Below are 24807 nucleotides of genomic sequence, written 5' to 3' on the forward strand. Positions count from 1 at the left end.
TTTTCTTTTTCTTTTTCTTTTTCTTTTTCTTTTTCTTTTTCTTTTTCTTTTTCTTTTTCTTTTTCTTTTTCTTTTTCTTTTTCTTTTTCTTTTTCTTTTTCTTTTTCTTTTTCTTTTTCTTTTTCTTTTTCTTTTTCTTTTTCTTTTTCTTTTTCTTTTTCTTTTTCATCTTCTTTTTCTTTTTCTTTTTCTTTTTCTTTTTCTTTTTCGTCTTCTTTTTCTTTTTCTTTTTCGTCTTCTTTTTCTTTTTCGTCTTCTTTTTCGTCTTCTTTTTCGTCTTCTTTTTCATCTTCTTTTTCGTCTTCTTTTTCGTCTTCTTTTTCTTTTTTTCTTTTCCTTTTTCTTTTTCGTCTTCTTTTTCTTTTTCGTCTTCTTTTTCATCTTCTTTTTCGTCTTCTTTTTCTTTAATTATGTCTTACATAAACTTTGTTTAGATATATTTCATATCAGTGTTTTAAAGTATTTTATGATTATGGACCAGTTGTCTAAAAAATGCATACATTTATTTGATGTACTTAATAAACTTGAGAAATACAAATATGTTGAGGGCATAAAGATTAACACAGCCTGTCAAACATAGCCTGAGTGACATGAAATAACTAAGCCTAACTAAGGGCTTTTAGCACTTTTCATATTTCACCACTATAACACTTAAGATCACATTATCTTCTTTTTTACTATCTTATAAATAGCTGTCATGTCCTATAACACATGGCACCTTTTTAGAGTTAAGCATTAACTTAAATGCTTTGACAAATCAGAATCTTAGTCTGTGCATGGAGAATGCATGTGGAAAATCTTAGTTCTGTCAATACAAACAAGTTCAGTTCAGAGAGAAACTCTACATTCTACACAGCATTCCAGAGTGGAGATAGTTGAACATATCTGATTCTTCTCACTTGTACATTTTCTCCACTATAACTTATGCATATCTGTTAAGTGAAATGAAGAGAATATTAGCAGATGTCTGTTATATAGAGTAAATGCTAATAATTTCCTGTTTTCTACATTTGTATCTACAGTGTTCAGTAACAGTAATGCAATGTTCTTCATTATTTTCCATATAATACTCAATTTATTCCTTGTTCTTGTCACAATTAACAGTTGGCTGATTCGTTCAGTGAGTGTAAGGGATGATTGTGGGATTGAAGCACCTTTTATTTCCTCATGGAGGATGTGATGAACTGTATACAACAAATCTTTTGCTTGATCAATCTTGACTTCAAGAGATTTGTACAGTCAACTGTTCTATTGGTACTCTAAATTGTTCTTTTATTGTCATTGTTTCTTCTCTGGAATCCTAACGACCAAAGACCTCTGTCCATAAAAGGTTATCTTTAAACACATATTCAAGTCACTGTTTGGAACCCTAACTCATCTTCTGTTCAAATTGGAAAAGTTCTGCAAAATACACAGACTATTCACAGAATCTTTAAATTGCAAAGAAGTCTCAAAGTTAACATTTTGGGGCAGGCTGTTTTTTTTTTTTTTCATTTTTCAGTTTGAAAGCTGATTCTCTGACCTATTTAAATTGCCAGCTGACACTAGTCCAAAACCAGAGGAGAATAATCTCAGTTGTAATTCATGATGCTTGTAAAACTAATTATAGGTAAGATTTAATTCAAGCTGATATAATGCAAGCATTCTTTATGATGCATTGGTCTTATGTGTATTTATTTATCATCATTTGGGACGGTAAAGATTAAATACAAATGAAAACCTTAAGTTTGCATCATCCTCTCAAAAGACCTATGATACCTTCTCAGTTCTGCATGTTGAAATTTCCCTCTTCCTTTACTTCTATAACTGTAAATTACTATTTAGAGATAAGCCCAGAGTTATAAACGATGCAGTAAAAGTTTGTATTTATGACATTTTCAAGTTTATTTTGCAAAAGCTACTGAGGTAGAAAAATTAACTGGAGGCAAATTCTGAATCCTGAACTCTGGACTTTCTGATTCTTCTGTTCTATAGATTTAGATGTCTTTGAAAGAATCAGGCCAAAAAGAAGATAAAATCACACACAATATTAAAGTTATAATTTCTTGTTTACTATAAGATAATGACACAGTGTTGACTGAGCTGTTTCCTTAACTACTAAAAAAATGGTCAATGTAAGCCATAGAATGTTTTTTCTGTGCATATTTATTCAATTCAGACTTCAAAACAATTGCTAGAAATTAATCACAGAAACAGAACACAGATATGAAAGAGTTCCAGAATGCTTTCTACCCAGGATCATTATTCCTATGTCTATAAAGTCAATTACTTATTGTAGAGCCTTGTCAGATGACATCTTCCCACATTTATTCATTATTCTTTATCTCCTAATTACCTGAATGGCAGCAAAATTAATTTGCATGAGTGAATCCTACCATGCTCTAAATCAACTAGAACAGTAGCTCTGTTATAGGATGCTTCTGAAATAATTATTGCAATTAGCTTCCTAAAAATTTGTCCTTTATGAAAGTAGTTACAGAATTTTTCAGCATCAGAAAAAAGAAATTAAAGATGGGAGCCTCAGAGTCATTTAAATTGCACAGAGGGCAAATGAAAGGAAGCAGAAATGTCTGAAGTGTTCAGTCTCCTATACCGCTTAGACTTTTAGGATGAAAACCTTTAATTTGAAGGTACCACAGTACTTAGGAAATACTCTTCAGTATTTCCATTCAGTACTCTGAAGTAATATCACCAAATATCTCTGAAGTGGTGTAGCACAGGACTTTTCTTAAGTGTGAGCAAGTCTACCAGAAGGATCTTAATTTATCAACAGGAGAACTTCATGTAGAAAAGGGAGCTTATGATCTGTTTTGGGGCAAATCTTAACATAAATCAGAAGAAGAAATCAACATCCTGAATCCATGCACCTTCTTTGCATGCTGCTGTGCAGTGCACTCAAATGTGGAAAGTCAAAAAATATCTTAGATTTCAGCTGGAAAACTAAAAAAGAGAAATTAAACAGTTAGGAAAGTATGTAACAGTTTTCTATGCTTCCACTTCATGTAGAGAATTCCTCTGTGATGCTATTAGATTCTTCACTATGGCTATTACTTTTGACATTTCACATTTTGCAGTATTATTATATAGCGCTGAAGGACCTGTAGGTCATTTTTATGCCAAATACGTCTCTACAGATTCTTCATGGAGTTTAGGGGAATTTGATTATTACATTTGAATCATATCAGAGAGGAAATAAGATAGAAGTCTAACTAGAAAGTGCTACTCTGGGGCAATGGCTCAAGGTGTAATCATTTTTTGATACTTATAAATTAGAATTATTAGATTTCTCATCTTTACATCTCTTCTTGATTAAGTCCATGAATCTGTATGGCTATCTCTCCAGTACTTTACAGCACTGTCTGTGATGAAAATGTTTTAAGAAAAAGATAGTTTGAATACTCATGGCTTATTACAGTGTATTTTAAATTCTGCAGCACACAATTTCAGAAAATCTTTAAAAAATACTAGTATTCCTGCAACAAGTCTCTAGCAAATATTTTTGCACTTTTGTGTAGAACTTGTTATCTCAGAAATTCACAGCACATTAATTAAGCTTAACAACATTCCACTGAGTCAAATAAATATTTTCATATGCAGTAAAATATTTTTACATGAGGCTGATATGATCAGATTCCTCCAGCGGGTCAATAATGAGGCTGAATATAAGCATGGTGAAGTTCACATTCTCAGTGTCTTTGCATAATTCTCTCTCATTTTAATACTGTGGAAGCATTTTTACATCATAGGAAAACAAATGAGACTTTATTCCATCCTAAAAATGCCAAAAAGTCACAGTGAATTTGTACTGGGCTGCAGCTGCAGAGGCTCCTGCCAGGAGTGCTTGGTAATACATAAATTGTCTCCAGCCTGAGAGATTTAAAGAGACATTAATAGTCCAGTCACTATGTAGAATTTTAGATTAGCACAAAAGATGCAAAAGAAAATTTGAAATTCCAAACAAAGAAGAGTCATTTGGGTAAAAAAACATTCTGTGTTGAACCGAGAAGGGCCATGTATATGTCATAGATGAAAAAGGAACAGCGAAAGTTTAATGTATGAGAATATGTGAGGAAGTACATTGAGAAATAAATTTCAGAAATGTAAATTGGAAACAAAGTCATTTAGTCGAAATTTTAATAGTTAATATTTGAACCAGATACAATGAAAACTCTACACCTGTGCTGTGTGCACAAATGTCTACATATTTCTTAGGCAAAATCCTAAACTATTCAGGTATGTGCAAATGAACCAGGGAATAAAAGGGTATTTCTGAACTCTTCCTGCAATCGAATAGGCTGCATGAAACCTGTGATTTTAAGCAAGGTGTTCAGCATATGAAAAGTATTTCTGGAATTAACAATTTTTACATTAAATTTAGATATATTATGTGCAGTGATCACCTGAAATTTTAATCTTTTATACTGTAAGTGGCATTTACTGACTTCATTCAAGGAGTGATGAATCTGGCTTGAAATTAATGATCAAATATTTTTTGCTGGTCTTACAGGGTCTCACGGTATATAGTGCCTAACAGAACATCCCTACTGCGTAATAAAAAAAATCTGCATAAATTGATCTAATTATTTTTGAAATTTATAAAATGACTGACTGCTGCAGGTACAGCAGTTTTGGTGTTTCCTGATGATTTTCTTAAATTATTGTGGGTTTGAAAACCACTGCTGAAAGGTGGTTGGTGGTTTTTGTTTGTTTCTACTGACCTTTATGATTAATTACTAAATAAACTCAACATAATTAGCTTCTTTAGCAAGTGAACAAGCTTTTTGTTCTTATTGTTGCCATCTAAATAGTCCTTTTTGATCATGGTTTTTGAGTACCTCCAACAGAAATAAATCCTGGCTTCTCAGACTCCAGTGGTGTTGCAATCCATTTCCTTGGACTTGGGGAGAGGTTATTCAAACAGCAAGAAGTAGTAACAATCCTTTTCTTTGTTTTTTTACTAACTGATAGAAACTGGTTGGAGGTTGTCTACATACTACAAAACACACTGCTCTGGGGGCTTACTTTTAGCTAAATGTTTGTAACCTATGCAAGTAGAGAGCAATGTCTCTAAATGCTTTGCTTGTGGCACTATAAAATACTTTACTGTAAAGATACTGGGTTAGTTGACCTCCCCTGCTTCAGAAAAGAGAAAACGTCATTATTTGCTGATTCTGAACATGTACTGCAAAAATTACAGCAGTTCAGAAACTGCTGAGAGTGTCTCACTGTTTTGCCTGCCCTAATTGGAGTAGCCACTTTTCAGAAAATTCAACCGCTCTTCCTGTCTCTCACTATCACAGGAGCTTTATTTTGAAACATATTCTCTACTGAGACAGGCACTTGCTGTTCCTACTGTCAGTTCTCATGTTAAACATTTGAGGGAATAAGGTGTGGGGGAAAATTCATTGGGAATTCATTCCCTAATTCCAATAATTATGTCCCTTCTGGGCTATTTATCTATGTATATCTTCAGCTTACTGCCATTTATTATTGCTGGAATGAGCCTAAGATGGATGCAGAGGAGTGTAAGAAGGCTAAAGCATTTAAAAAAAAAAAAAAAAAAAAAAAGCAGACGAATGAGGAGAAAGAAATTGAGACTGTGCAATAGAGACAAAACCAATAAATATTGAGCCTAAAAACATGGTTTTCACAGTCTAACCATATAAGCAACACAGTATGTGGATGCCAAAATTGATCTATAACTTAAGTCTGACTTTGTTAGTAAATGGAAACAGAAATTTGAATCCTTAATTTCATTTCTGAACTTTGTCTTTCTTTCAAATACTTCTTTTCCTTCAGTTTCACAGTTCTTTCTAACTAAAAAGTGGTTCCTCACTCCAAGCTTGTCTGAAATTAGCTGGTAGGTAAGCATTTAGTAGATAATACATAATGTGGTTCAACAGGCACCATGACAAAAGCTCTTTTGGCCAGGGGAATATTAAGATGGAGGATTTCTTTGTGGTCCCCAAGCAGCAGGAGTTTCAGTGACAAGCCCAGTTCTAGAGGGAATGTATCTTACCTTGTTAGAGGGAGAGGTTGCACTGAAGTGGGAAACATCTATAGTCAGATTTGACAGCTGTTGTTTTTTTATTCAGAATTAACTAGTTTCTCATGGGCCTCAGCCAAAAGCTCTTTTGTCCTGTAACAAGCAGAGACGTGACCTCTGTCTTGCTCTGTTTTCGTCTAGGGAAAGAAGATTATGCTTTCAGCATCACCACAAGGACCAGATGAAATGCCATGTCCCAAGGAGGAGTGAGCAGTGCAAGCTATACCTTGAATGGCCTGACACTGTTATTCTTGCTGCTGTTGTCAGACTACCAAGATTCTTGGTAAGTAGAAAGGCCTTCATGGCAAAATACAACTCGTATTCATTAAGCAGTCATGATCATGAACAAGTACTGTTGCTGAGATTCTAAGTGACATTCAGAAAACACAAGACATTACTGAAGAACATCTTAGTATGACTGAGTATCATGCTGTTATTGCATTAGAGGATTCATGCTTCAAACTTGTCCAAAAGCCTGCACAGAGAGGCTGAATTCATAAATCTGTTGCTCTCATTTATTCTAGTGTTTTTGTCCCTACATCATATATCACTCCATCTCTAAGTTTACATCCTTTTCTGCTTCAGTCTTTCCATGTTTCTATGCCTTGCACATTTTGCAAGTTACCATTACATGATTTCCTTGTCATGAATATAAATGTCTTCACCTAAACATGGAAAGATTGAAAAAATTTCTTCATCTTAGGCAAAGCAAAGAGTGTTAGGATTCAATAATTAATAAGCTGCAGATTATTAAAATGTAGCTCTATGGATCTCTAATATGTTCTTACTGGAATCTGGAAATTTAGTGGTGAGCTCTGACAATTTTATTGCATATACACACATGTACCCTAAACATGAAGTTAGGGTTAACTAATTTAACTTCTTTCTAACAGTTAGAAAAAAATCAGACACACAAGCAAAAAAAATGAGTAAAATTGTTTTAAAGCGGAAATTTTGAAAGATATACAAAACAATGGTATGAAATGGGATATCCAGAATACTGTTCTCATTATACATCCCACATGTACAAGCAAATGTAATAGATAGCACATACTAAGTTCGTATCATATTGTCACTCACAGAACTGTATTTGTATGCACAGATGCTAAAATTCCCTGAAAGTGAATCAGCAACAAACCCAGTAAACAGTTTTTTTGTCATTCAGTCCCTTACACTGTCCACTGGACCATGCTGACTTCTTGATGTTTATTCAAGTAGCTAAGGACCTTTCTAAGATGATGAGAATGCTCTTTGCCTTAAGCCCATTCCAGTAAATATGTAAGGTCTCTTCTAGCTGCAGACAAGCCTACAAAATAATTTTATATGACTAATAGCACTAGTAGAAGTGACTTCACTTTGCCAAAGGGATGACAATTCTTCTGGGTCGTCTGAAAAAAAAAAAAATCTCTTTTTAGCAGTATCATAAGTGCTAATTGTTTTCCTGCCATCACACATGCACAAAAACACATTTCTGCAGAGTTTATGGGCTCAAATGGGTAGCAGAAAACATTCCTATCAGACAATGGCATTTTGAAGATGGGATAGCCTACTTAATTCTTCACATGCAGCAGAGTTTGACACCACCTTTGGAAGCACTGTAAGACAATTTAAAATGAAGGTAATCTTTCAACAGCTTGAAAGGTTTCTTTTTTCCTTGAAACAGACTATGTGCAAAGAGCTAATGACAAAAAGAATTAATTTGAAATCCTTCTAAAATATCATAAGTTTAGCTATCCAAGATATGCAACTTCAGAAAATGTGAAAGGTGGTTATCTTGCTGCAAAAGCAATTTAAATAGCTTACTAGAAGCCATTCAAGTGCATATATTTCTCTCATTTGTCAGTGCATTATATACATACAAGTTTGTTTGTTGTTTTTTTTTTTTTTTTTTTCCTGAGGAAAATTACGTTGTTTAGGTTGCTAGCAAAAAATATCTATTAAGTATTTCATATCTTTGAGAACTTGGTTTTGGTTTTAGATGTTTTTAACGTTTTAATGAGAAGTAGTGTGTTTTGTTTTGTTTTGTTTAAGAGATATAAGAAATCTCTTAGAGTTTTCAAATGGTACTCTCTTCCCTTCCCTCTTACCCTTGTTCTCTATTTATTCAAAAATGCAGATGGAATCAGCTGTTTAGCTGTTATGGTCAAGATCTTTAAAGAAGATTAGACTATTTCTTTCTCATTAGTTAGAAATCGTTATTTATTAATGCAGTCTTAAGCAATCTCAGATGGCAGTATGGATAGACTCTCAACTAAATATTTATCTTAGATCTAATGAAAACAGCAAAGTGCAAAAATAATTTCTGTAGGTGTATTGTCCTTCTTGAATCAAATACAGGGGTGGCTACCCAGGGGACTAAATAATATGTCAAAGGCTGGGGTCTCTCCCTAATTTTTATTTCATGGAAAGTTAAAAAATAAAAATAAATAAAATCTGTAAAAAGGCCTTGAAAAGAGGGCTAAAAATACTGATGCAGGCAAAGGTAATGATCTGTATTATGTTTTAGTGGGATTAGGGTATTGAAATATTATCTCGAAATGTTTCATTGTAAACATCACAGAAGAGAACTGCAGGTTTTATGTATTTTTTTTTTGAATGGAGAAGACTGTTCTGAATAGTGGAGTTAATAAGCAGGTACAGACAAAGAGCTGGGTTTGCTAGTGCAGCGTTATATGGACAGACTAACAAGGGAAGTTCAAAACAAGAACAAATACATTTTTCACAGATGGGGGGGTGGGGGGTCTGTAGCAGAGAAAAGAGTAAACTTCCTCTGTATACGCTTTTGCTAAGCTGTCTTCAAATACAGTATGCAAGCTGCTGCTTTGAGTTTACATGGGAAGTGTGTGCCAACTGACCTCAAAGATCTGAAGCTCTCTCAGCTGCTAAGGAAGCTCTGAGGGTTGTTCTCCAGGTATCAATCAGTAGCGTTAACAGCAACATGATCTGGGCTAAGTGAAAGGCATTGCTGTATGGAGCAAATTAAAATTAATTTGCTCCATACAGCAAATGTTAAAATTAATTCAGACATCATCCCCCAAATCCCAGTCTGGTGCAGGTCCAAAATGCTGATTCTGGAGGAATTCCACTCAGCAAAATCCCTGTCCCGAACAGAGCCATCCTCATACAACTGTTCTTCACTGGTGCCATCAATAGCAATTTCTATCTGACTTTTTCCTCTCCACTTTGGTTCCACCACTGGTGGTTCCTCGACCAGTCTAACTGGTATCTCCATGGAGACCATCAGTCTGAAAAGACCTCTTTGTAGGCCCTTTCACAAAACTAGAGTCAACACATCCAGACCAAGAATCACAAAGCCACTGGTCAGATTTTTGTCTTTATTAGCATCAGCTTTGACCATTTTTGGCACAAGTTCTCTCTTTACAAAACCAAGCTCCATCAAAAGCAAAGTCCATTTCTGTATTCTCAGGATGACCTATCACTTCTATGTTCATAAGACATTTTAAGAGCTTAAGGTTTTAAAGGGGCTTTAGTACTTAAGCACCTTTTAATCCGTAAAGCAATTTATGCACAAACATCTTTAAGGAGATAAAAATGGCTTTGTTTCTTAAATGCCACATGTTTAAGCTTTCTCACTCTTAAATCTTCTAAAGTGGTTTATGTATTAAAACCACTAACACCAGTATTGCTGCCGAATCAGTCTGTGGCTTTGGACATACCCCTTGCACTTCTTATCTGTTTCTCTATCTGTGAAATGGGAGTAAGAACATTGCAAGTATTGTATTGTGTAAGTGGTTACTGCCAGAGCAGGAATTTAAATATGGAAAAAAAAGAAAAGAAAAAAAAAAGCATAAAAATACCTAGCAGCTTTATTAAACACCAGAATATTAGTGGTCAACTGATCGGTGCTAAATCAGTGCACACAAACAACATTAGAAACCATTTTCCAGCAACAGAGAAATGAATTCAGTAATGTAAAATAAAATAGTCTCTTGTCTGGTACAAAGAAATGCTAATCATTGTCAATACTGTTAAACAAAGTTTCCAGGATTATGTATATACCTACATTTTGAAAGACAGGATTACATTTACACGTACTCTCTTGAAAGATCTCTTGCAGCTCTAGCCCTGCCTTTCATTTGCTCTTTCCCTGCACGAAACCACGTAGCTGTTTTGGATAGTTTTCTGTCCTTCCTGTGAGAAATGATCATGGCATAAAAATGTTGTCCTTAACACAGGAACTTATCACTGGTATATGCAAAGGTCAGTATCATTATTTTGGAAACAGATTAACATACGGGTCTGAATGTTTGGTGTTTTTTTTTTCCCTAGAAAAGTTTATTAGAACTTGGGTTGTAAAGTAAAGGGACAAAGAGATGATTTTTTAAGGTTATGCGTAGAGTAAGAGATGACAATTCATGGAGAAAGATTGACACTTTATTCAATAACCTTTAGAGAAAGAGGGAGAGGCTACAGGCAATGTAATGCTGAGAGACAGATGAAGCGACTTTAGGTAATCAAAGTAAAAATTGCTGCCTGACAGAATCCCAGCAGCAAGGCCCTTGTTTTCTGAGATACTTGATGAGTTTTTACAGGGTTATAGTGTTTGAGTTTTATGTTGTATGATATTCACCAAGTGGCAGGGTGACCCTCTTCTCCCCCAGTATGTTAGCACTTCTCTGTGGCAAAGTAATTCTGTTGCTGTCTTACCAGAGATGAACTCATGAATCAGTGATGTGGGCAGGGGTGGCAGTCCGGATAGCACTCTGTCAAATCTATAACTCCTTTAAAAAAGACTGTTTTTCTGCTTCCAGCAGTTATTACTGTGTTGCAATCAGGCAATTTCATTCTGTAATATTGGGTGGCCTGGATTTGAGTATTAAAAGCATAACAGCTACCAGAATCAGCACATCAGATGATCCAAAATTTGGCAGTGAGTCCCCCCCTTTTTTCGTCTGCTCTTTCTAGTTCATAGTGATCACTATTCCAGTGAACACTGTGTTTTCTTTAAGTCATAACCTTTAATCCTATCTAGTAGAAGTTGTCAAAAAGTTTTAAGAGAGAACAAAATAACTTTTTTTTTTTTGCCATGTCTTGTATTAACCATGGATTCACTTGCAATTTGTAAATTTTCAATAATTAAGCCACGCCATGTCCATGAAAGGTCATTCCAAACATACAGCTTGCAACCCTTTGCATGCTTAAAACTCAGATAGGTCAATAAATCCTCATGGACTCACTTGTGCAAGAGTAACCACACAGCATAAATAGGTAAAGATTATTAGGTTTGAGGACAGATACATTCTAGTATTTGATACACCTGCTCATGACAGGAAATTGCTGATTTTAAATAAATTACATACTTTGTCTTACACCTAAGAGCAAGCGAATTGTACCTCTGAATGCACAGAAAGGTGTCCTGAATCCTGAGCCATTGTCATGCCCAGTAGACTGAAGTCAATTTGACTGCTGTTCTTCTGGGTTCCTCCAGTAACTCTGTCAAGCTGAGTTTCTTCCTGAGCTCAAGCTGTCCTTAGCTTTCAAGAACATCTCACAGCAAGCTTAATTCAACCTTGGTCTACTTTTAACTGTTCTTTTAGTAAGACTGAGCACATCAGAAAGAGGTGCAAAATAAACTCTCAGTGTGTTTTCAGGGAAAAATCAAGCACATCTGAAGAACGCCTTGAGAATCATAGTACAGTCTGACATTGTCCTTTGCACTTTAATTAAAATTGTTAACTAGAAACAATAAAATAAGAATACTAAAAAAAAATAAATTGCTGCACCCTGTTGATGCGCTAGATCAGAGAGAACAGCCCTACCTCCTTACTCTTTTAGTGGTATGTCCTAGGATAAAACCTTTTGTTTGTTTGCTTGTTTTGTTTGCAACCTTTGGAAATTTTCATTTTTAAATATCCCTCATAGTGAGCCAATGAAACTTGGTAGGATCATGGAGTTGTTAGCTTGTTTTAATCATGGTTAACCATTTCTAACCTTTGTTAACCAATTTTATTTTGCCTATAACATTTCTTAAAATACCTAATAATAGAGAATCTAGTGTATAGCGTCTTTATTGAATTTAGTCTGAAGAAATGAGAGTGAGAGAGGAGATTTTTCCTGCTAAAAGAGCTTTGCTTGACAAGATAAATTTATGAATAAAATAGTGCATAACAGGAGCTCCCTTTTGGCTATATATATTTTTTGAATAATTAATAAAGCTATAGGGTATAATTTCTAGCACTTGATGTAATGTTTACCTATAAATTATTATAATATGTGGTGACATAGTGCAACTTGCTATGGAAGTGTGAAGGATGCAGTGCATCAACTTTGGTTGATATATTATTTGGTGCTAGCTCTTGTTCAAAATCTAAACATTGCAGAATAAGGGAGAAAAGAAATTTACTGGTCTGTAAATACAGTTGAAGGTTCTGCTTGTCTTCAGTGGAAGCCACTAGTAGCTGTAATATAGCATCTGATACTACATGAAGTAAAGCTGAGCAGACTCTGAAACTGTCGGGCTTTACCCAGTCCTTCTGAAATGCTAGTTATGCAAGAGTATTATTTCCTAGCACTGTTCAAAAAACAGTAATCGGCAAGACTTAGCTTAGCTTCTGGTGTTAAGAGTGACCATGGGCGGGAAGATTATGCAATCATTTACAGATCCATTAAAATCATTTGTAAAATAAATTTTCTAGCCATTAAATATAGGTAAATTTGCCAGTATACCATGGATGACTAATGTTTATGAAAATCTAGACTTCTAGCAGTCTAGAATACAGTGGGTTCCTCTGGAAGCCATACCAGTGAGACACTGAGCTTTGCAGATGTTAGAAAAGGGCACTGCAGAGACATATGATCAGATAAGGATCCCCTTCAGTGGGTTTGTGTTCAGAGAAAAGACTGCTGAACACTGCAAGTGTTACTCCTTGAGAACTAAGCTAATCAGCCAAAGGATTACATTTTGATTTTAGTAAATTTAAATAAAATTCTTGGTTATGGGATTGGACTAGACCTATTGGAAAATGAAATTCTGAGTAACAAAAATTATCAGAAAAATCAGATAAGGCCTTGTCTTTATGGATAGATTGTAACACTAACTAAATATTATTATTACCTTTTTGTGTAAAAATAAAGGTGTTTGTATGCACACACAAACACGTACACATACACACCACACACACATATTGGTATAAACCAGCTTTGTACCTTTATAACTGATTCTACTTCTGTGGTGATAACAATTTAAATATTTTGAAAGAAAAAGTATAACCTGTAATAATAATCTATTGATAGATTAAATAAATCTCCCTGATACCAGTATTAAATAAACTGAGCTTTTTTTTTTTTTTTTTTTTTTAATTAAATGTGACGGTAATGCATATTGTGGTGACATTAAACAAATTCCCAACATTAGCTGGATAACTCATAAAATGTTCTGTACCACAGGAAATCTCTTACAGCCACTTCTCTCTTTCTTTCTCACACTTTGATTGTCTTATGGAGTGATATCTTGGACCTTTGGATCTAATTAAGGGTGATATGGTTGACAACTAATAAAGTAGTGCTTTAGTAATTCCATATCTGAGTTAGGCGAAAGATTGCATTTCTCTCCCCACACACACACAAATCTTGCCAGGTTGAGAATTATTCATTGCTGGTATAAAATAATAGGAAGTAGAAAGCCTGAAAGGATCTCTGCAGTAGGTTACTCGTTTCTCCTCAGTGATTACAAACTAGGCCTTTTCCTTGCTGTAGGAAATGAAAAGAGAATAAGGGTTCACCACTTTCCTTAAAGGTTGAGGAAGAAAAAGAAAAAAGAAAGCCCACATCTTGTACTGTGTAAGTTTAAAATATGTTATGAGCTATCTAGAAAAAAATGAGGAAATGAACTTCTCTAACATAGGGGATTTAAGGAGCACAACAGCATCCATCTTAAATGAGTAATTTGTGGGAAAGTCTATTAGAAAGTGGAGCACTGAATACCTGTTGCTGTTCTTTCAGTTCGAAACATTTGTTCAGAAGGATTCACCCCTAAAGGACTTCTCACTAAAAGCTAGCCCTTGAGTTTAATACAGGCTATATTCTTTGAAGGGGCAGTGTGGCCAGTATTTAGCAAATACTGTAGTTTATGGGCCTTGGCTTTTAAAGGTTATGGCAGGTGTGACAGTGAGGATACAAACTGCCTATACACTGCTGTCTGTCAAGAGAAAGGGTGGACTTTGTCCCAAAAGGTGAGTGACATGAGCTGAGGTGGGTTAGCAAGCAGTTTGCAACTGCAATTGGAAGCAATCAGAAGACTGAAATGCAGCTATCGCCTCTGTCAGCAGTACCCTTCAGAAAGCCAAGCTTATAGCAGCTTTCTCAGTCTGGGTTTCTGAAAGTAAAAGTATCTCCCTGGGGTGAATAGCCTTTGCTAATGCAAAGAGATGCCTGTGGGGTTGCCTGTGACCCTAAGGCTTTATTCTGTTTTCATTCTAGCACACCATCAAACCCCATGAAATATTTATAAATGCAGAAACTTCCAAATGATGTTCTATTTATAACAGTAATAAAATGACATCTCTCTAAGTACATTTCCTCTAAATTTTTAAGTCGTGTCATACACCCAGGCTAAGATGATAAATTAAAGAGTACTCCACAACTCATGGGAAACAATGAATAATGTTCAGCTGAATAACAGTTCTGATTCCTTATCACTTCTTAAAACATTTCCTTCCCCCTTCAATTATTTTAGGACACTTCCCTGCAAGTGGAATCGTGTTTGGCTCATATTTAGATTTTTTACTCTTTCTCTGTGGTAGTTCAAACCTTTTACCATTCAGCTTAATGTTTTGTGCTTTTGTTCTACATACATATAATGACTCTATAAACATGATTCAATTATTTTCTGTAAAAATGCAAAGAATAATGCATGTTTTTTTGAGTTTTGGAAAGCTTCATAACTTCTGAAAAACAGGTTAGTGAAACCATTGGAAGGGGTCCGGTTTCAGTAGAAGCTATGTACCATTGGAGACTAAACTAAACCTCTAGATCAAGTCATCAGCATTTAAAACATGCTGGAAGGAAGAAGTGAAGGCGGCACCTTTTATTTTTTGCCCAATTTACACTAGATGTCAGAGTATGTATAATAGTGTTCCAAGTCAACCCAAAGCAGGAAAGAATCTTGATAAAGGCTATGCTACTACAATTCATCCACGTTGAACAGCTTCTGCAGGGCAGGCTGCTTGTGACTTCAGCTTTTGAGATGAACTTCCCTCTCACAGACCCATAGGAGCTTGTGGCTCTGGTGCTTACCGGCCTTTGCTGAGGTCTCCTGGAGGCCAGGTGACACTGCTGAAGCAGAGATTACTATCTGTTAATAGTAAATGTCTTTCTTTTTGGATTGCCAAGACACATGTCAATTTATGAATCTGAAGTAGTTGTTTGAACTACTGAACTGGAAAACCAAAATTGTTTCCAGTTACAAATCTCAACGTTGTCTCAGGTGGGAGCGGTCACAATTTAACAACAAAGATACCAGAGGGAAGAGTGAGAGAATACGCACTGTTAAATACAACATGCTTTTTATTGTACATGAGATGCAATCATAAATCTATTAGCTCTAATCTACTTTTATTATCTGAGAGAAGCAGCACAGTGGCAAGCTCTCAACAGAGCCTGGATCATTAAACTTTACAATATATTTACAAATACCACTAAAGAGGTGATTCTCAAGAACATCATAACTGAGAGAGAAAAGAATCTTTGATGTGCCTGTTATGATTAACACTCTGCGTGATGATGCAGATAACTCCAGTTAGGTTTCTTGTCATCGTCCAAGTCAAGGAGACCCCACTATTGTAGGAGTAACATTTACATTTGACTAAGGATTGTAACTCTACAGGGAATCTTGTTTAAAAGTATTGATGTTCAAGCATCCATACTGTTAAATGAGGAAAATGGGAAGTGACTGTTCTCCATGAAATCATGTCGTTTAAGAGAAAGCCTCAAGATTTTGCCCATCACTGTTCACCCCTTGCTTGCAGTGCACACAGAAGTGTATCAGTAACTAACAAAAAGCTTCAGCAATGAAAGAGAGATGTGAATTAAGCACAGGATTACTTGTCGTTTTCTCTCGGTACACGAGACATGCTGACAGAAGTAATTCTCCAGGGTCATCAAGCCCCACTGAAAAACTGGGGAAGCTTTTAGCCTCATTTTTTAGAGGTCAGTAATAGGTTTTGTTTGAGAACATTTATAACAAGGCCAGTATTGTGAAAAGAAAAAGTCTGACATGACATACACCTTTATAAACATCATTGAATTATGTCTGATTGTCTCAATTTCATCTCACAAGGATATTATAGACTGTATAGTCACTAACACACGGCTCTTACAGTAATTTTATTCACAGGCAGAAGCAAGCAGTAGTCAAACTGCCAAACAGTGCATTTACTTTGCTTTTCCTCTGCCAGCTTTCCATGCCAGGACAAACCCTTTTGAACTCAGTGACAGGAAAGTAAATAAATGGAAATTGGTCCCTAACAAAGCCACTGTCATCCCTCCTAACAAACCACAGACCTCTGTCCAAACTTGCAGAAACAAGAGTTTTCCCCTGGCTGCTCAACAGCTGACTTTACACAGGGTTAAACACAAAATGCTGTGAATGTTCATCAATTTCATGCCAGCCTTCATTCTAGTTTGTGTTTATGTGGCTTAGTAACTACTGGACCTCTCTTTGGTTTTAGCTCAGAGTCTGACATGAGCCCAAACTAAATAGCTCTACTTTGTCAGATATGCAAATTGCAAAGGTGGTATTTGCTGAGATCACTACATGTCTCAAAATCAGCTGCCCATGCCCTTTGTGGCCTAGAAGTTCGGTAATGAGACTACCAAAATTATCACTCACAGTTGGCTGTTCTTTCCACTGTATAAGGGTATTTCAACATGCATACTACCTCTGAAGCATATTATGGAGCCAGTTCTTTGAGGATGGTTTTGGAGAAAGTGCACTATTTTGTACTTGTTACTCAAAAAAGGTCATTGAGATTGTCTTTCTTACCTGATAGAACATATTGACCTAGTGATGCTGTGTGTTTCTACCATCAGCGAAGATTTTATTCATATGTGACTTCCTTTGTGAGAGTAAGAGACGCTGAAAACCTTTTGTAGTCTTGTGGTTCTCTTTCAAAATATTGTTCAAACTTGAAATAGATGAAGGAATTCTTTAAAAATAATCTCCAAGTGCTCTAAGTACCTTCTCAATTATTAGAGTTAGCTGTTGTGAGCCTTCTTATTTTGAGAGGTTTCTTTCAGCCAGAACTAAATTCAGGTCAATTCTGTGAATAATTTCAGAACTACAATAATACTTCCAGGGAATTTACTATCCACTGGTATTTGTCCAGTGCTACTTGCAAAGACCTATTCCCAGTTCGTGCTTATTACTAAGAGCCTACCAAATCTGGTATAATGTTTTCACTGCTGGTACTGACAGCTCCTGCTGAAATCCAACAGGTATCATTCAGTTGTTCACGTTCAGCATTTCTGAAATCAGAGCTTTACTCTGGAAAAGCAAAGTACTACACCTACACTTCCTTTACCTAGTGATTGTTGCCTATGCAACATACACAGAATAGGCTTTCAGCAGCAGTGAATACTTTTTCCAGTGAATTATCACATTCATTTTATTGATGGAAAATTCTGCTAAAGAAACTTGTCCTTTCTGACCTCCTACAGAGTGTAATGTGCTAGTCCTACTTAGGTTAACGGAAATTCTTAAGCTTTGTCCTGTATTTATTAATGTTAATGAAATTCAGCAAATGGCTGTTTTCAGGGAAAGCAGTGAAAGCAGAGGAGAGGGTAATGGCAATAATGAATCTGTAATTATTTGTAGAAATAAAAGAGAGAGTTCTTACACAAGAAAGAATTCGTATGTAAAGACAATATTAACAGACATGGCAAGACTACATGCAAAGTTTTTTCCAAAATTGTGTAAGGAAGAAAGAGGATTAAAAGAGGAATTAGCAAGAGCTGAAACATCTGCTATTCGTGAGTTAAGAGCATTAGGAGAGTCAGTACGTTATCTGTGCTACCACCAGTCTTTAATGTAATGAATAGAAACTTTATCTCATTAAATATCAAGGAAGAGGCTCTCTATCTCTAGTTTAATCTGTATACTGTAATAATGCAGCTATTTTAACAAGATACATTAAAGAAGGAATTCAGTAAAAATTAAATTTTTAAATGTGAAATTAAAGTAAATACTGGCTGTGCTGAAATAGTAAGTAAAATAGGAAGACAAAAAATATAAACTAACTAAAATAGAGATGTAAGCCTGTATTATTCTTTACTAGAAATACAAAAGCCTGTATTATTCTTTACTAGAAATACGAAGGTGTGTGTAGTAAGTTGCAAAACCTGGGTAGTGAATAAAACCTGGTAGAATAAGATATCCAGTGAAGGTTTGAATCATTTCTGGTCACCTCACTATGCAACTGACCTACTTTCTTCTCTGAAAGCTTCTTACCACCTCTCTTGTTCTGTTGATTCTATGAACTTTGATACCTACGTAGTTTGACTGAAAAATATAAGTAGGTAACATAGTGCTATGCCTCCACCTAATGCCTGCTATACCAATATAATACATATAAAGATGCTAACAAATGGGTCATTATGCATACCACATAGATATTTACAGTGATATTGCATGTCTATGCACAGTTATTTTGCCACTAACGTTCATATAAGATAGATCTGTCTGTACACTCCTTCGTGTTGTGTGCAGTGACATTGCCTATTGCATCCCTGTTCTTCAAGGGAATCTGCTGAGAAATACCAACATTTACTTTGCTCTGATTCAGAATGATGAGTGATGGTTGTGTATCTTTTTAACCTGAGACATAAAATTTTGGGGGAAAAAAAGTGATTTCATCATGGTGTAGTATTCCAATATTTCATTTAGAATTTCACATTCAAATATATTTTTGAATATAAAATAAGTGTATATTTCAAATTACAGTATTTTAAATTGTCTCAAATACTTTTTGGAACTTTAGTTACAAATTAGGAACTATATAGATGTTGATGTATTTGTTCAGGTTATTTAAATATACATGCAACTATTAAACTCAAAAGATCAGACAATGTAAAATTCAATGTGCTTGAAAAAATGTATAATGAAACTGTTTTTCAACAATGCAACATTCATGAAGAAAAAAATATTCTTCAAATTTTACAAATCTGCCACACCAAAGTGCGTCCTTTTTCTTTGGCCTAGACAGAAAATCCTGAAATGTTCTGTTAAAACAATTCCTAGCCAATGTATAATGTTGCTTATTATTGTATTGAAGAAAGCTATGATTATTAATCACGTATGTGTCCATGATGGTATCTCTGTATTACATTGTTAGGGTCTAAAGCTGCATCAGTTTCAACAAGATCTGGAGCTGGCACAAAATTTGCAGTGCTGCGTTAATATTCCATCTATTATATATTCTGACCCGAACCTTCATAAACGTCACGCTTTTTTTTTTTTTCTTTTTTTTTTTCTTTAATGTAATCTCTCCATTGTTGTACCATTCATATGTGTCATGTCACTTTGACTCTCTTCTGGCTGAGAGAGCTAAAATGAGCTTCTGCTAAAGTTAGGTTAATGCCACTCCTGATCAGCCAGTGCTGTGAAATGATGCAAAACTAACACCTCTTCTTGGAAGCTGAGGTCACTGCCAAGAGCAATGAGATTTTTTTGTACCAAAAGCGAAACTGACACTTTTTTCCCACTTTTCAGTGTTTCCAGCTGGGAGTGAAAAGGGGTTTTCACAAATGAAATAAACCACCTGCTTTCTCCAGTCATACACAAATAGCCTTTTCACTCAACCAGGATGCCAAATATATTTTGCGTGCTTTTAAGTAATCTGTACAATAGAGAAAATTAGGAAAGAAGGTGAGTGGGACTGGTAACCATCTCTCTTATCTTTTTTTCCCCCATTGGATCCTGACTGTCTTTAGAAGTAATGGGTATTTTTGGTTTTATTCTACTTATCTCTGTGAGAATGTGAACAAGAAATCATAATTTAAAGTGGGCAATGAATTTTCTAATTTTAAGTATTTTCTTATGTAATAATACCTTCTGTATCACCCTGTACCCAATAATCTCAGAACAAACTTTAAAACTAGGCTGGGATTCCCACCTATCAGATGGCTGAATATGCCAGCTTTGCATATAATGCAACAGAAGCAGAAAAAAAGGTTATGGACCTACTGCAAAGGTATCTGTGACAGACAACAAATTTTCCTGCTGACAATCATGCATTTTCTTTGATGTATCTTGGACAGATCATTTCCACCATGATTACTGCAGTATCACTCAGTATCTTTCCAAACTTTTGTTTAGAGTTTGGAAACGGCCAGAGAAGAGTTTGGCCAAAGGATCTCTGGCAGGACTTATACTGCCTTATGTATGATGTGACTTTGTAAGTTTAATCAGTTCTGAAATAATACATCTCTTCCTCACTACCAGAAAATCAGTTATTTGATTTTGACTCTTTTAATCTCCCGGATAAAAACATTCTGCCTGTTGCAGAAGGCAATTTGATATCCAAATAACTTTCAGGTCAGTGTTTGATGTAACACTAAAGGAAGCCATCAGCCAATATTTCCTCAGGAGGAAGACCGAAGTAATAAATATATTCCTCAAGCTTACTTCTCTGTAATAGTGTCTTTGAACCTGTAGTCTTAAACCTTGGTGTTCACTAGAGATAACTAAGGCAATGTCTGCATCAACAAGTAGTCTTGTACAACGGGAAGGATCTGCAGAGAATTGGAGCTGAGGACCTGACATGCACACTCAAGCAGAGGACAGGATGCTGGGAATTTATTTTGACCATCATTGCACTTGTCTCTCAGACTGAAAACCCACTAGCAGCTGGTGCATATCTGTTTGTTTTCATCAAAAATAACCCAGCTCAGAATGCTATGCGATGCAAATCATAGCATGCAATGTGGCGACAGCTCTGAGATGGCCTTAAAAAACACATTTTTCACCCTAAAGCTGAACCACATTTTTTTAAAAACCACATTTTTCACCCTAAAGATACAACATAGGCGAAAAAAGCAGGCTGTTAGAATTCCCTGCATAGGGCCAAAACACAAGGTTGCAAGCAAAGTTTAAAACTACTGCAGTAACAATATTATACTTTTTTTCTGAAATGGTTACCATGGAAATACAACAGATGCAATATTTATGAAAAGAGTGTATTTATGCAAATCTTATGAAGTAATATCATACTTCTACCAAGGTTTCTCTTTGTGAGTCTATTTCCAGTGTCTTCCAAGACTGAAGGGAGAACTTAAATGTAAATGTCAAACCTTGACTCTTTAATATGATTTTCTCTAGTCCTGCTGGCCTTTGTTTCCTATCTCTACATGATTACATGTTCTGACAGAGCTTTCTTTATCAGCAACAAGTCACTTGCACAGTGATAAGAGAACATTGCTGTGTTGCAGAACATACTTGTTCCTGAACTAAAGGGTAATGGTTAATGTTTGCCTTCACTTTTAGGCTTCTCCTTAAATTTCCGTTTGGTTCAACATCCTTTTAAGTGGAATCAGGCTAGTGAAGTGGGTAACCTTGGGCAGCTAGCCAAAAGGAAGAAAGCTGAAGCAGATGATGGGAATATGGCTGTTCATTTACCCTTGTTAATATGCCAGTGGTCTCAGCCTACTTCCTAGAAGGCTTTTCAGGGCACACATAAGGTATTTCTAATTTTCATATCATCACAGTAAAATAGAAAGGAAGAAAGTCTGAAGGCTCAGGCTCTCATTAAGGCCACAGGCACTTCACCTTGTTCTGGAAGCGTAAAGGCAATGTGGGTTTCATCTACCTCCTCTTTCACATCTTTCTATTCTGCCAGAGTAATGTGAAATTGTTTTAAATTCACAAAGACCTGGCCTGGACTTTATTTTTAAAAGATAAGTAAAGATTAAAGGAGGGTAACATTTTATGAAGTGTTTAGAATTAAAAAAAAAAAAAAAAGAGAGAGAGAGAGAGAGAAAATCTATCCTTGTATTAGGCTGAAAAGTGATGCATATAGATCTATCAGTGGGGATAACTCCAGACTTACACTTCAAGAGCTGATATGCATCATCTAAGCCTGACTGTGATGGGTATTCCACGCAGCAGTATCCCCTTAAATCAGTGCACCAGTGGGCAGGTGCAAGAGTTACAAACATACCTTGTATATGTAAATATTCATACATATATATACACACACACATATATATACTTATATATGCTTGTGCATGTGTGTGCCTAAATATACATATATAAAATATACCCTATTCTTGCATCAGACATAATGACAGTTCTCCTGACAATATGTTCAAAGCCTAATGAAACACGTCAGCTCCTTATCTGCGTATGTTTATCACAGCTGATCAGTCAAGAAATAGAGACATGAATTGCTCTAAATGGGGCAAGAAGTACTGCAGCCCTCTGAACAACAATCCCAAGAAACCATTATTGTACCTCAGTGTTGGCATATATATATACTAATCCTTTCTCAACAGATTGTCAGATTTTGTACTCAGTGAAGAAGTGTGTATTTCCTCAGTTAAAGAAAATCCTTTTTTTTTTTTATTTTTTTTTTTATTTTTCATTTACTGAGATCTCTAAAGCTCCTCTTAAGTGCTGTTCATTATCTTGGTTTCCTAGTAGAATTAACATATATAGGTGTATAAGAAATGTAATTTGGATGCTGGTACAAAAGATTAGAGAATTACCTATCACAATGGAAAAGACTAAAATGTAAAATCCCTTGAAGCAAAAGAGCTCACGCTTCCTTCCTTTTTATATCTTTTTCTTTTTTCTTTTTTCCATTTAATTTATTTATTGAAGTGTTGAATTCCTATTAGTCTTTTAAATATTTTGCAGCCAGCTGTAGGAAAACATCTGAATTAAGCTAACATGGATGAGACCAGCTTTTTCTGCTCCATAATTATCCACTGACCTGATTTCTAAAAATAATACCACTTCACCTTAGAACATTTGTCAAACAAATTGGTTTGTGCTAGTGCTAGCAACTGCAGTTCTAGCCTATGCAAGCTGCAAGATACATGTTAGCATTTAAATCTTATAACAATGGTCTAGAGTTATACAGGCTCATAAAAAAGTCAGCATTTTGACGATTATATGAAAAAGTAGAAAGGCAATCTGATTGCAGTGGGTTCTGCTTCCTTGAGAGGGAACATTTTGATGTTCTTGTGGCTGCACACACTGCAACAGGAGCAGGTAGCACTGTGAAATCAGTCTAAAGATAGCCACCAGGCTGAGCCTGTGCTGTCCTAGTATCTGTACTGAAGACTGTTTGAACAGACTTCAGAGGAAACCAAATGTGCCTATGTACATGCTTCATTTATATAATTGTGAGTGATTCCAGTGTATTATTTGGGTGTTACATTGACACTGTAACAGACTATCTTTAAATTGTATACAAGAAATTCAATTCTTCATAGGGAAGTCAAAAGCAACTATGCATTAGGTCTTCTGGGACAAAAGAGGGTGTCCTTGAAGGATTTACCTCAAATATCATTTCCTCGACTATCATTGGCAAGTCCTCAGAAGTGGTTGGGTGTCATTTATGGAGTGATGAGAAAATAACAAGGATAAATCAAAAAAAGAAGCTCTAATGAATATGTGATCCTCAGCTGCATCAGTTCATGGCAGTTTTCATGTAAGTGACAGAGCCTGCTAAAACAAATCAGAGTAATTACAGCACCATAAAATTTTCAGTGCACTCTATGTGTTCTTCACAGGGGGTGACTGAGAAGAAGTTTACATTCATTCATTTTTGTTTGATTTAAGTAGCTACTTGATGGCACAAGGGTGTCTCGATGCAAGAGTTTTCATTTCATTTTTGAAAGAGAAGTACGTCAATTTTTCTGTTGACCTTTTTGTAGTTTTTCAGTAACATACCTTCTGAGTAATTCATCAATTTTCTTTGAAAGGATCCCAACTTAAGATCGTTATTATTGAAATCTCATACTACTAAAATACACTGGGTAGAAGTTTCTGTTGATGGCACTGAATGAGTTATCAAAGTGGTAATGTCATTTTTGTACTTCCAGAACAGGAACTCTTTTTGTGTGGTAGCCAGAGACTGCTGACAGTGCCCAGAAACAGCTATCATCTTGTGCTTGTGCCCATTAATAACTGACAGAAGAGTCTTTTAGAATTCAGATAGAGAGAAAGTCAAATACTAGCCCTGAAATCAACATTATCCTGACAGTTTTATGTGCAATCCAGAGCTGGAATAACCCTATGAACAAGTTTCATTCAAGACCAGCACTTTTATATATAACTTCTCAGCAGAAAGGGGTCTACACAACTGTCCTCTCTTAGTGCTACTTCTACTGGAGGCTTCCCATTAGGAAGGTGTGACAATGCACAGAGGCAGAATTAGGCTCTTCTCCTGAAGGATTCTGCCACAGCACTGTGAACAACTTCCATAGTGAATATAGAAAGACCTCCAAATCACCATTAACTGTGTTGTACCCATACCTGCACATACAAAATGGCCTCTCTTCTGCCAGATCACTTTATTCTCAACTACTTTTTACCACCACAAAATGTCTTCTTAGCTTAAAAAAAGGAATACATACATCAAGTGAAAGATGTATCATTACGATGACAAAAATATATAAAAAGCCCTTGATATGTAATGTACACAGTGCAAATTATAATGTTTCATCTGTTAAAAAAAACAATCAAACAAAAAAACTAGCTTTTCATTGTTTTGAAGTCAAAAGCAACTGAAAGTTGACTA

General features: G+C 35.6%; 1 protein-coding gene across 8 annotated transcripts in view; it reads left to right on the forward strand.

Moving 5' to 3' along the window:
• The window catches only part of LOC308196094 (uncharacterized protein), a 596499-nt gene that overhangs the window by 199180 nt on the left and 372512 nt on the right, over positions 1-24807 (forward strand). For all 8 annotated transcript variants that reach the window (XR_013952064.1, XR_013952065.1, XR_013952066.1 and 5 more), the window contains exon 4: positions 6188-6329. Coding sequence is in view for 2 of the 8 variants with exons in the window: in XM_080594628.1 (XP_080450754.1) it covers positions 6238-6329 (92 nt within the window). In the remaining 6 variants the exon portion in view is untranslated. The remainder of the gene's footprint in view (positions 1-6187; positions 6330-24807) is intronic.

The sequence above is a fragment of the Anser brachyrhynchus genome (assembly GCF_964034855.1).
Source record: "Anser brachyrhynchus genome assembly, chromosome: 5".
In the NCBI taxonomy this organism is placed as follows: Eukaryota; Metazoa; Chordata; class Aves; order Anseriformes; family Anatidae; genus Anser; species Anser brachyrhynchus.